The 13984-nt window shown below is 39.1% G+C and overlaps 1 protein-coding gene across 1 annotated transcript in view; it reads left to right on the top strand.

Moving 5' to 3' along the window:
• The window catches only part of LOC145776228 (sushi, von Willebrand factor type A, EGF and pentraxin domain-containing protein 1-like), a 33552-nt gene that overhangs the window by 8864 nt on the left and 10704 nt on the right, over positions 1-13984 (top strand). Inside the window, exons 13-28 of the mRNA XM_082587630.1 lie at positions 338-535; positions 1746-1928; positions 2208-2396; positions 3050-3238; positions 3566-3763; positions 4201-4328; positions 5072-5159; positions 5555-5749; positions 6748-6963; positions 7580-7687; positions 10428-10526; positions 10976-11188; positions 11923-12138; positions 12547-12753; positions 13075-13275; positions 13557-13652. Of these exons, the coding sequence (XP_082443756.1) occupies positions 338-535; positions 1746-1928; positions 2208-2396; positions 3050-3238; positions 3566-3763; positions 4201-4328; positions 5072-5159; positions 5555-5749; positions 6748-6963; positions 7580-7687; positions 10428-10526; positions 10976-11188; positions 11923-12138; positions 12547-12753; positions 13075-13275; positions 13557-13652 (2724 nt within the window). The remainder of the gene's footprint in view (positions 1-337; positions 536-1745; positions 1929-2207; positions 2397-3049; positions 3239-3565; positions 3764-4200; positions 4329-5071; positions 5160-5554; positions 5750-6747; positions 6964-7579; positions 7688-10427; positions 10527-10975; positions 11189-11922; positions 12139-12546; positions 12754-13074; positions 13276-13556; positions 13653-13984) is intronic.

The following is a 13984-nucleotide window of genomic DNA, read 5'->3' as shown; positions in this document are numbered from 1 at the left end:
TTTGTTGGCCGCTTCAGAACACGAAGGCCTACCATCACCCATTAAGCCTACTTACTTTTGCGACTTAATCCTGTTATAAGAACAGTCTTTGGTTGGTACATTGCAGTGATCCACAAAAGTTTAAAATAGACGTGTGTGTGTGTGTAATTGTGTATGTGTGTGTGTGTGTTTAATTCATACAAAAGGGCAATAATGTGCTCATTTGCGCCTGTATATATCGTGGCTGACACTGTTTGCTATGTAAGAGAAACGCATATCTGCGATGGATATACCATTTTATTATGATATTATTATACAATATAACAGTTCAAAGAAATGAATCTTTGCAAATTTCCAGCCGTTATCTGTCCTGCATTGCCGCCGAAGATTCACTCAGTTCTGACAGCCGATAACATAAGTGCTGGTGCAGTGGCTCGATACACGTGCGCTGAAGGGTTTGGCTCCACAACAGGCGAGCCACCACAGGTTGTATGGGATCTCACATGTGAGAAGAATGCTCAGTGGGATATCAGTCCAAATACTGTCAATTGCCAGCGTAAGTAATCAGCCTAATATCTACATGTTTCATCCATAGATTGAGTTTCGCTTTTATTTAATGTTTGCGTTTATCATCATCATCATTAAGTTCCTTCCTCTCGTCGAGGGTTGGAGGCAATGAGACGCCAAGTTTCTCTGTTTTGAGCTTTTTCTTTTGCAGTTTTGTAGTTAAGTCCTGACCAGTCTTCAATATCATTAGTCCAAATTCTTGGTGGTCTGCCCCTATTTCGTTTGCCGTTCATTTTTCCTTCTAGTAGTTGTGTTTGAATAGAATTATTGCGAATCATGTGGCCAAAATATTTCAATTTTCTTGATTTAATTGTTTGTAGAACTTCCATGTTGGTTTGTATTCTGGATAGTACATCTTTGTTTGTGATTTTATCCTTCCATGAAATTTTAAGCATTCTTCTATAAATCCACATTTCAAATGCCTCAAGTCGTTTAACCATTTGTGATGACAGTGTCCATGTTTCTGCATTGTAGAGTAGTGTAGTCCATATATAGCATTTATAGCGTTTATAGTGCTTTGTATATTTTTGACATTTTGCCAACAAAACGAAATAAGCTTGCTGGGTGTGAAGTTTTTCTCGCGTTAGATTGCTTTTCTCATTATTTTGCATATTAATTGATAGTGGCTGTATCATTTTGATCAGTGAAAGGGCAATTTCGTGTCAGTTTTGAGCGAGAATGGCTTGCCTCCCTAGAATCCCTCCCTGGTGTTCGTCTCTCCGTTTTACTAATGTATGACTTAATTCGCTTCATAATGCACATACTATTATAAGTAGGCTACTGCTCGTATACAAAATTTATTTGTTTCTTAGCAACTGAAAAACACCATTGATGGTTTCTTTCTAAGCTTAACTGCTGCATTCTTGAACTGACCCACTGAAGATTTTACTATGCCTGATATAAAGTTGTGCTGAAGAGAATCTAATATTCGAAATCGCGATACAAAACAAGATAACTTGATATAATTTGGACTCGTCGTACATTTTTCTTGAATATATAATCAGGAAGCGACTGTCATGGATTCGTAATTGAGCTTTTCTCCAGCATCCGCTTTCTGGGTGTGCAGTTGTTCTCTTACGTTACATTGCCTGTTTTCTTCGTAAATGTGATACAAAGTTGAAAAACGCACAGTGCTTAAAAATCTTATTTGTTGTAGAGCTGTCACAAACTTACTCAATCGTTAATGCTTTGTTAAACAGTGTTGGACTGTGGGCCTCCTGAAAAGGTTCGATACACTTGGACCAAAGGCTTTGTATACACTTTTGGAAACATTGTCACTTACACATGCATGTTGGGAAAATGGTTTCAGCAGGACGTGTTTGCATGGAATGCTACTTGCACCTCGAAGAGGTTGTGGGAGCCCATGCCACCTGAATGTGTTCGTAAGTAATTCAATGTTCTTATTTGTAAATCTCTGTAAAAAAAAAGAACACACCGATATCGTTGCTTTTACAGTTTTTTTTTTGTATGCGTCACTACTAAAGCAATCATAGTTGTAAGAGACCGATATCCAAAAGGCACAGTAATCAAAAATAATAAAAATCAAGGTATCGAACAGTAGGCCTTGTCATTGGGAATGCAACAAATATGACTTGCTGCTTTTTTTGTTGAAACAAGCGCCTTGCTTGATTAAAGGAAGATCAATAGATTGTATATTACAGATGTCGAATGTCCCAACCCGGTTTCATCAGCACATGCAACAGTTGTCGGAACCGACTTCTCTTTTCTAAGCCAGGTTGTTGTGATCTGTGACAAGGGATACTTCATTGAGCCTGGCTTCACGAAGACGGTTGTTCGCTGTGAAGCCAACGCCCAGTGGGACCTAGACCAGCCGGATTACACGTGCAAAGGTTTGTCAAATGTGTTTATGATAGTACGTAAAATTGAAACATGTGGGTTCGATACCCTGTCCGTGCATATTTAACCAAAGAGCTCATAAACATCGCAAAAACTTTGTTTTTATTCGACTATTAGCTTCACAAGTTACAATTTAATAATAATTGTCGGCTGCATAGCTGAGTGGTAAGAACGTCTGTGCGACGTTCGAAAGAACGTGGGTTCGACACCGCTCCAGAGCACGCGGTTGTGTCTCGGCAAAGACACTTAATGGCAAGCCAAAATAAGGGGAGCAGCTGACTCGAAGACTATATGTCACTTCGCTGCTTTCTGTCGTCTGTTGTATCGCATCTGTGATCGCAGTGTACTGTATGCTATCGCAATGGGCACAAATAAAAGCATCATTATTATTATTTCAAGAAGTGCTACTCTGACTTACGGATGTCTTAACAAGCTGTGGTTTTTGTGAAATTACCTTTTCTGTAAACTGAACATTAATTCGATGGTAAAGTTCATAAATACCGGCCACACAGCTATGCTGCTGCTCTTCGCTTTCATCTTTCACAAACAAATAATTGAGATGAAGTGTGGTTGCAATTACTATTTTGTATAGCAACGAAGTTGTTTACATTCAAATGGATGACGATGCTTTCCCACTCTTTTTCAGCCGTTGTCTGTCCTGACCTTCCTTTGGTATGGCACACCTCTGTGGTAGCGACCAACAATTCAATGTTTGGAACTGCCACTTACACTTGTGATCAAGATTACTTGATATCTCGTACAAGTTCAGATATAACCGTGAAGTGCACAGAAGAAGCTCGTTGGACCCCCGAGCCTGCCTACATAAAGTGCATGCGTAAGCTAAATAAAATCACTTTACATTTGCTGCGGTTGTTTTCAAATTCGTTTCTGAATTCGAATAGTCCTATAGAACAGATTTGTGCTGTAACTTTGATGTTGGACTTGAGCTCATGAGCTTGTTGAGCTCATGAAGCAAGTTAATGTTGGAAATGTATGAATTTCACATTTGGATTTGGCTTGTAGCCCAGCTTGCGTAATGCCTATGCCAAGTGTTTCGGCAGACGCGTGCTTTAGGCTGGTGTAGAACCTAGTTCCCCTCGATTTCTGTTCAACACTCTTCCACTTTGCCATAGTTGCACTTTATATTTTCTTTGTATTTCAGATAAATCTTCATTTCTGTGCGACAAGCCTGCGCATGTGCCACATGCAAACCTACTTGTTGTTAGCTACCGCTACGAGAGCATTGTGAACGTGACATGCTTGAATGGCTATTGGCTGAGTCCACTCCAATATTCAACACCCATGAAATGTCTCTTCTCAGGAAAATGGGAGCCTGATTCAAGTGAAATAAACTGCAAACGTGAGCAGATGGCTTTCGAGACAGCAAAACAACCGTTTTTTACATTGATTCAACGTCTGCAGGTTGTACAAAGTGATTGATTTTCTGTCTGAGATAGCATGTCTGAAACCTGTAAGTTTTAACTGCCGCTTAAATTTGCTTTGAATCTTTTCCTAATGTATAAAAGCAGGAAAAGAAGTTGTATGACTAAGTTTAAATTTTCGATGACTTATCCAGCCAACAAATCAGTGATTTTTTACTTATTTTATCAGATGTTGTTTTTGCCTGAAGGTAGTCTGAATGCCTGAAGGTGGTCACGAAGATTGGCTTTCTTGCCTTCCCGTCCACTTAATCTAAATCTGCAACCACCGGGCTCAAGCCTGGATACGACAAACAGTGATTTAATGTAAAAAATGTTTGATTTGCTGTGCTGGTTCTCTCATTCTTTGTATCTGCAGCAATCTCATGCCCTCGTTTGGCCGAGAAGCCTAACTCCCGATACGTTGGTTCAACGTCTTCTTACAACGGATCTCCATTGCTCTCCTGCGATAATTCCCACAGGATATCTCAGGTTATTAACGGAAAGGTAAACGTTGATGCGATGTTATTTTATGTTTACTTTTCTACTCATTATATGAATTGAGATCAATCACCCACCAAGGATTTATTTTGATAAAACACTGCGTTTAGCTCATGTTGTGTCCAAAAATGAATTTTTTATTTTACTTTAGCCTGGAAATCAGTTCTTTTTTCGTTGATTGAACGTTAGTACACGTTGAAGTTAGTTAGAAGATTGATTTTCTAGCTGAAACTTTCGATTCTTCATGAAAACCGCTTAAATTTGTTTGTGTCCAAGCTTACTGGCAGGTGATTGAAGATTTAGATGGGAAGACGGAAGCCAATCTTGGCGTCCACCTTCAAACGTGCCATTTACCGTCTTCTTAAAGACATTGACGGCGTGCTTTTGAGCGGTGTCGAACTTGACCCGCGGCGTACTCCCACCACTTTGCCATGCAGCGGACTCACTTTTGTTGAATGAATTCATTTGATAAAAGTTACATGATTAGAAACAATAAGACTTCATGGCCGAGTAGTTTATGGGTCTGACCAATGTTCGAGAGGACGTCGGTTCGACACCTACCGTGAGCACGCTGTTGTGGTTTTAGAGACACAACACCGTCGAAAATAAACAAACATTGAATTTTTTCCCTTTCTAATCTTTGACCTTTAATCGTGAATCTTGCGTATAGTGCTGCTGCATTAAGCAACATATTTTCAATTTATCACTTCTGAAACCAAACCGATATTTTTGTTTCGTGATTCTTATAGGAAACTATGACGTTTATGCGCAGTATGCATCTGTTGTGCGGGGGCGAAGGAAAGTGGATTCCTCCGCCGGATACATTGTCTTGCAAACGTAATATATCTTTGGATTTGTTTGTTTCTTTGCTACTTAAATGTATGTCAGACCCTAGAAATCTGATGTAGTTAATCGTAGATAATATGTTTTTCAATTTAAAGCGAAAACTACAAGCTTTCTGTCTCGATGACGGAATCTGCACCGTTTGTCAAGTGCTCAGGCCTGCTAGGGTTAAACTTCAGATACTACTTTTGCATCAAAGTGAAATATTAGGTTACTTGTTTACTGAAATATAAATTTCCGTCGTAAAAATTTTGCTTCACGCAAACATCAAAAGTTACAAACTATCCAATCAGCAATAGATTCATTGTGTTTTTACATTTTTTTGATGTTGTATAATATAAAATTTGTACTTTACTATACATACAAGCATTTTTCACAATATTTTTTAGCTGCTGGATGTCCGCAGTTTGTAGCTCCCAAAAACTTATCTACAATCGACAATGCTAACGACGCCAGCTTCAACGCTGAGATTGTTCTCCAGTGCCCTGAAGGAATGTACATAGCACAGCAGGTTGTGTCTCTATCTGTTTACTGTTTGGACACTGGCTTGTGGTATCCCGACTTGGACAAAATCGAATGCCACCGTGAGTTTGATTTTAAGTATATGAATGAGTAAAAAATGAACAAATAACATTTAAAAAAAATACATGACTTTAGTGTTTCTCTAAACACTCCAATTCAACATCACCTGAACTGATATAATCTTAACACGAGTTGATGGAATTATCTTGTTCTAGCTTGTAGCTTTATATGTTTTCCTTGTAGCCTACTAATCTCTCGTTTATGAAGGCAAATTTGTATATGTTTCCATTTGTATTCTTTTTAGCATTGTCCTTTTTATAAACTCGAACACTTACAACAAGAATAACGACGACTTTATTTTACAAAGTTTTACAAAGGCTAAAATCGCTAAGCTCACTACTTTTCATGTTTTAATTTAAAACAACACTGACATGTGTAATGTTACTTGTTTAAGTGTTTCTAGTACAACAAAGTGAACTTGCTAAGCAAAAAAACAAGTAAAGCTAATATACAGTAGTTGCTACTCTCCTAAAAGTCTTGTCTGTTTCAGCTTGATACTACCCTCAGACGGTTCTTATTCAAATAGAAAATGGTAATAAAACAGGGGTTCCCAATCTTTTTCACACCGTGGCCCCCATTGAAAATTTTGAAAAATCAATGGCCCCCCTATTTTTTTCAACCTTTTGGAAAAATTAAGAAACGTCATTTTAATGGTAAATTCAGTGATGTTTTATCAGTCTCACAGCAGCCGCAACTGTTTACAACTTTTCATAGAAATCTTATATTATTATTTATGAAACAACCGGGAATGTATTTATTAAGATTTGGTCAAAATGTACTAGTATTTTTATTAATTTTTGATTTATTTCTTTTGTCATATAGTGTCGGAGTGGACTTAGAGATGATAAATTAAAAAAATTATTATTTTTCAAACTTTTCCATGGCCCTTTGAAAAAGGTTCATGGCCCCAGGTTTGGAACCCCTGGTAATAAAGCATACATTAAATGGACGATCGATAGACGTTGTATAAATGCATTTGTTAATGATTTGCCTTTCACAGCTGTTCGCTGTGGGATCAGCACATCGCCTTCCAACGGAACCTTCAGTGGAAGAAGTGCCGGGTACAAGCAAGAAGTCAAGTTCCAGTGCTACGAGGGTTACCACATACCCCCCAGCGACCAGTTTGCTCTGGCCAAAGGGATCATCACCGAAGTGTCTCTCACCTGCTTTGCGGACGGCACCTTTGAAGGGATTGATGACGTCATTGATTGCCAACGTAAGTCGGGTCATGTGTTCACATAGAGGAAGATTTTGTTGATCCATCGATTCAATAATTGATGCATTTGATTAAAAACTCAATAATTTCTTCCCAGAAAAATGATTGATTAATTGCGTGAATCTTTATGCTCAGATTGAGAAAGCTTCTTTGAGAGCCTAATCCTGACAGTTTCAGATACTTGTAGACGCTTTTGACACAGGGCCGGTCACCGAGTTTGATAGAGTGAAGTTTCCGATGGTTGTTTATTTTGGAGATTTCACTAAATGCCGCTAAGTTTAGGGTATTGTTAAAAAAGTGGTAGAAAGAACGATCTAAGGCCTGCTGTTTGTGTGTGGTGCACTGTGAAATGTTTTACTCGGCTAAGCTACCAAGCTTATCATATCTAGTAAACATTCCTAAATGACATATGCTCCATAACTCAATCATTGGAGGCAGTATGCAAATGTAATTTGACATTTAATGATTACTCAGTGCTAAAGACATCGCTGTGAGTCATTGACCAGACAATCAGACATGGTTACTATCTAGACAGCACATCTGTCTGTCAACGTCTGCAGATGTTTTATCAATGTAAAAAATGGCTGATTTTCTGTCTGGGTACGTTGCTTTTCAGGCTTAACTTGCAGCGACCCAGGATATATCCAAGGGGCCAGCAGAGTGCCACTTGAACTGAAGCACGTCTTCTCTATTGGCTCATTCATCACCTACACCTGTAGTGATGGTAAGATCATTGATGCATTGAGGGTGCATTGATTTATTGCTTGAAGTCTAAATGAAAAAAAAAATAACGGTTTGTTTCTACTAAGCCCTAATTTGATTGACTTAAGCTTGTCACTGTATTCCAAACAATGCCAAGAAAATTTTCAACTCAATTTATCTTATTTTGCTTTTACATAATGTTTATTTCACAATTGCAACTTCTATAGTCTATTTATTAGGGTGTTTCATTTTTTCACCATTTTTGAAATTCAAAATGCCTGGGGTCCCATCTGGTGGTATTTGGGGTACAAAGTTTACACCCCAATTTTTTTTCAATTATGACGTCATATTGAAGTGGTCCACGAGGTTTGAAATTTTTGGGCCTCGAAATTTGGCCGTATTTCCAGAACCACTCATAGATCGACAAAACTAGTGTCAAAATGCGCAGAAGAGTTGGTTTCCTATCCTCATGTAGAGAATATTAAGGTCTATCTGCTTTAGAAAAAAGTTATTTCAAAAAATCTGATTTTCGGTCTATTTTCTTCTGATGAACAGAGATCAGGTGATTAAGATAAAAAGTTTTTCTGTATTTTTTCACTCTTGGAAGCTGCTATTTCGTAATAATAGTCCTTGTTCGTTTTGCAAGAGAGGAAACGGTAATAATTGAAGGAGCGTTCAACTGGTCAGTTGGTGTTAAGGTTCCAGTACTTGGCTTGTCTAGTCCTGCTATCAGGTTAAACAACGTCCCATCTTGCATTGCTCCAGGACCCTTCTTGGCGCCATCCACAAAAGAAATGACATGGGGAAGATATATTTCGTTTATGTGGAACATGCATTCAAGGGTATGAATATCATGACCAACTTCATCATTACAATAATTGACCAGTTGAGTAGTGACTCCGGACTTTCTTCCTGTGTTGAGAGCAGTCGTATCAGCCATGGCTGAATATACTTGGGATAGGTGAACTCTGCAAGCCTCCTGGATGATGGTGTCAAAAATCAGTTTTGCAGTGACCGACACACTTTTGGGAAAAGATTTAACAGCAAGCGCACTTTCGTGCTTTATGCCATTATCATCAACAAGTTTACCCAAGAAAACGTATCGATCTATTTTATCGACAACGCGCCCATCATAACATAAGCTGAGTTGAGCAGAAGCTGAGTTGAGAAGGTTCTCATTTTCCATCAGAGATTTTTCTCTTGTTTTTTTTCGTTGGTGGTATTCTGTCGAAGGTGATGCAGCTATTTGATCTTTTCCAAGAACCGACCTCATAAGATCTGACTGCTGGCGTACCGAAGTGATCCTACGATCAGCAGGTACACAACTTCTATCATTTATTGAAAAAGAATGTACTTTCTTGTACATTTTTCCCCCAACAGCTGGTTTCAGAGGCTGGTATTGATTATCATCTTTCCAATTCATATCCCCATCAGAGTCGCTTTTGCTACTGTGTAGATATCTAACTGCTTCATTTTTTTTTCTCTGTTTCGAACATAGTAGTGCCGATGCTTTAGCAGATTGTATGCCCAGAAGTGCTCGCTTGTTTAACTTCACTGCTTGTTTCCCACCTCCTTTTATGATTTTCCTGTTCCAAAGCCTTTTCTACATGGTTGACATCTATGCCACCAATAAACATTTTTCGATCTTTTCGCTGATCTTTCAAGACAGCGATTTCTTTCTCCTGGACTCGGTTTTCGAGTTTACAGCTGCAAAAGAGTTTCTTTTGAAAAACAACCGGATTTTCGGAGATCGAACACTTGCATGCACATATATCGAACAAGTTCTGTAACCATTCTTAATTAACCTCATTTCCTCTGCGTTTCATTTCCTTCTTTCTTGCTGTATTGTACTTCTCTATCACGTCTTTTAACTTGGCTTCAATTCTCTGTTTGCTAAGCACTGGAAGACCAGCTTTGTTCCATATGCCAACTGCATTCTTCAGCAGTTCATCTTTCAAATTTTTGAAATGGGGTATTTTTTCAAAAACTTAGGATTAGTTTCGGCTACTTTCTTCAAGTACAAATAGTGACTGACTATATCTGAATTAAGGAGAAGCACATTTCTCTGCAATTCCTTGAAGTTTTGCATCCACTTACTAATACTTGACCTTAATACCATAATGACAATCAAAATCTAAAGCAGGTGAGCAGCATACCTCTTCCTCACCGGTTAGGCCTACATTATAATAGTAATACCTTCAATTATTACCGTTTCATCTCTTGCAAAACGAACAAGGACTATTATTACGCAATAGCAGCTTCCAAGAGTGAAAAAATACAGAAAAACTTCTTATCTTGATCACCTGATCTCTGTTCATCAGGAGAAAATATACCAAAAATCAGATTTTTTGAAATAATTTTTTTTCTGAAGCAGATAGACCTTAATATTAAACCAACTCTTCTGCGCATTTTGACACTAATTTTGTCGATCTATGATGAGTGGTTCTGGAGATACGGCCAAATTTCGAGTTTTGAGGCCTAAAAATTTCAAACCTCGTGGACCATCTCAATATGACGTCATAATTGAAAAAATTTTGGGTGTAAACTTTTTACCCCAAATACCACCAGATGGGACCCCAGGCATTTTGAATTTCAAAAATGGTGAAAAAATGAAACACCATACTATTTATCCGTCTGTAGTTTGTACCTCGCACAATTTCTTTCATGCATTTTATAACATTGTTCAGCGCAGGCTACATTATGTTTGTTTGTCTTTGTTTCGTTCAGTTTGGTCTTATCACTCCCTTGTGGTAAACGTTTAGAAACCTGGTTCTTTCGCGGAAAGAGATCGCAGAAGATAGTTTGCACGGACACTGGTGAATGGAAGTTTGGGGACTCAACAACATTGGCTTCTTGTCAAAGTAAATTACATCGCAACTTGCTTTATCTTTATTGTGTAATTTGTGTTGTACAGTAGAAACTCCTGCCGCGTTCCACGCATAACGCTTTTAGCCAACGCAACTGTTGAGTTTGCGCGTTCATTCTGTTTCACTGACTTTAGTTTATGTTGAGGTTGATAATCTGATTTGTCTGGAGAATTCGTTTGTGTACATTTATTTAGATTTTTCTCTTAGTTTGTTAAAGCTAACATAAGCTTGCATAATAAAGTAGGCTATGTACTATGTAGCTTATTAGTTCACGATAATCTTGACCAACTTGCTTAGCATCTCAGCGGCTTTATAACTAACGCCAACCTATTTAGTTGAAGCATGCTTTAAAACATAATCTACTCCATCCTGAGTCATCATAGCCGAACTACCTGTAGTCAGAAAGCACCAAATTGTGACTCATCATGAATGTGTATGTTCAGAGGTTACCTGTTGGCAGCCTCCTCACGTGACCCGATCAATCAAACCCAGGTATTGGGCGACCAAGTTCATCTATGACGTCACAGAGGTGGTTTATTACAACTGCCAGCCAGGCACCGAGTTCAACATTCCCCCTCGATGGACATCACACTACACGTCGGAATGTCAAACGGACGGGACCTGGTCGGCATTGCCGGTCGGCTTGCAGTGTCAATGTACGTGCATTCGAGCAAGTGGTTGTTGAAATGTTTGCTTTTGAAGACTAGTTAAAGCTAATCCTGGCGGTTTTGCCTGTTTTGCTTGAGAAAGTTGAAACCGGTAAGAATCGCGGCAGCACAGCTTTCGGTTTATTTCTGGAGGGCACGAGCTATCGTTTGGTGCCATTAATTAAAATCAATAACAAACAGTCCCAGTTTTCAAGTTTAAAATTGCCCAAGAATTGCCTCTTTAACCTCCTGTCAAATCTCCCTGATGAATAATGAATACCCAATTCTCAAATTTATTTCACTTAGCTTCACTGAACGGAGTGTCGTAAATGGAGCGGTTCCCTCTAGCACTTTGTGATTGTGCTGACCGAAATCTAACCTGATGTTCGTTTTTTTTATTTCAATAGCAATAATTTGCGACCAAAAGTATCAACGATAATCGCCATTAGAAACATTAGTGATATTTTTCAATGGCGGTTACCTGTCATGGAAAACATAGCCTAGTTAACAAATACAAATATAAGTTTTACAAGAAGCAGGGTTTTTTATAACAAGTTGTTGGTTAATTCATGGAATATTTTCGTGTTGGCGCAATTGTTTGGTTATTTCTTCCTATCTTGGGCCGAATGAACTAATCTGAATTTTTCTTTTTTACATCTTGTTTTTCCTGATTTGCGATGGCAGTACACAACAACAACCTACAACTTGCATGCGTAAACGCCTTCTATTTTGGCCAATCACAGCTCGCACTTGCGACGAACCGCCAATCATCCCACACAGCACCTACACCCGCACCAGCTCATTGCTGCCTGGTGCAAACGCCACTTATGCCTGTGATGGAGGCTACGAGTTGCAATCGCTCAGGGAAACCGCGCCTGTCAATCGGAATAACACTGTGACGGTGCAGTGCCAGTTGACAGGGAAGTGGTTTCCGCTACCAAGCAAGTACAGATGCAACGGTAAGTGACTTATCTTGTCAACCGAATTGTCAGCGTTGTTTTTTGTCGAGGCCTCACAATGCACTGCCGGGTTTCTGTGATCTGTACTTCTGCAAAACACAGCTCCGCTTTCCATACCAAGTATTGTTTCATATCAGAAGCACCATTAGATCTCTAGCACAGTGTAATACACATCGGTCGTTAACAAAATTGTAAAGATTTTGAAAACACGGCAGGTGAAATTATAATAATAGAATAAAGTACTATAAGATAGGTAAATCAGATTGCTCAGTCAGTTAACACGTGTCTATGCCTCAACAGTACGGTAGCCCACTTTTTTAACGGTTTCTGATAAACTGATAGCTTTTAGTTGCTAGATCTCCAAGTCTCAAAGTTACCGTATGATGCTTCATTATTTATCCTCAACAGTGCGCAAATGTTCGGACCCTCCTGCCGTGATAAAATCTGGTAGAAAGTTTGGAAATATTTACGAAAGCGGATTCCACGTCAACTACATATGCGATCACGGGTACACTGCGGCTGGCACCTCTTTGTATTTCGGAAAAACTTTCATCACAATCATTTGTCTCAACAGTGGAAGATGGAGCCTGGACGTTGAAGCACTGAAGTGCCAAAGTCAGTTGTGTTTAGCGTTTGGCTGACTAACAAAATACCCTTCGAGCATTAAATCAGTTATGCGTCAATTCAAAGCCGATATAATTCAAAGCCGATAATATATTTACGATAAAGATAATAACTCTAACCCTTCGTCTTTGAATCATCGGCTTTGAATTGTCATGATGCCCATTAAATCAATATAATAAGGATCGCTTTTGTTAGCTGGTTCAGATTGAAAGCAAAGAAAGTACGATGTAATGTTATGTAGTCTTACATCTCTTTGAATGTTACCTCCTGCAGAAGAAGTCTGATAAAATACATCGTCCTTGTTTGTTTCAGGAGCAGTTTGCGGCCAACCGCGCACTGCTGCCAATGCAACTGTAGCCACAACCGGCCTTTCATTCGAAGCCGTCGCCACATCGACTTGCATCTTCGGCCACTTTTTCAACCAGTTTGCGAAGCCGCCGGTAGCTGTCGCGACATCTGTCTGCTCTGCGTCCGGTATTTGGGTGCCGGACCCGCACAAACTATTTTGTGTTCGTAAGTAATTTGGTTTCGTCTTATTCTGTCTATTTCACATCACTTTGACGTTGGATTGCACAGGATCAATCCAGTATTTCGTAAATTGAATTTGGTTTCTCCTCAAACTTACACAATTTTTTTTATCAAAACCAAAGCAATGTTGATACAGCACTGACTGACATAGGCTACGCAACAAAGTAACAGCTTCGCGTATAATTCGAGTTTAGATTCAATCCAACCATTTTAGGGTTGTTGAATACTGAATTCATTGATTTTTTTTCATTATTGTCTTTCAACAGCATTCGACTGTGGTAAGCCTGGTGGCGTCCGTAATGCAAGCCTGTACTCCACAATCTTCTTTTTGGGCGCTGGGGCTTACTATCATTGCGATGAAGGTATGTCACATCCTCACATCTCCATGTACATATCTACTGTAAAAATTGCAGGTGGCAAACAGCTATTTTATTCCTTGAAGCTTTTATATTTTGGTGCAATTTTTCTGTGCACTGGTGGGTGCTAGGTCAGCTGATCATGACAGCGAATTACAATTCCACTTTCTGCTTCACAGCTCTTGCTTCTGTGTGAGCATTAAACCAAGACCTTCTAAACTTCTCTCTAGTCACTGCTCTCTTGCACTAAGGCAATGACCGCCGTCTGCGTGTCCATTAATTCTAGGAATGTCTAAGAACGACTTTGCTTTCAGCATGGGTTCACCTCTACAACACAT

The sequence above is a fragment of the Aplidium turbinatum genome, chromosome 8, assembly GCF_918807975.1.
Source record: "Aplidium turbinatum chromosome 8, kaAplTurb1.1, whole genome shotgun sequence".
NCBI lineage: Eukaryota > Metazoa > Chordata > Ascidiacea > Aplousobranchia > Polyclinidae > Aplidium > Aplidium turbinatum.
The sequence above is the reverse complement of the archived record's forward strand: the minus strand, read 5'-3'. Positions and strand labels throughout refer to the sequence as shown.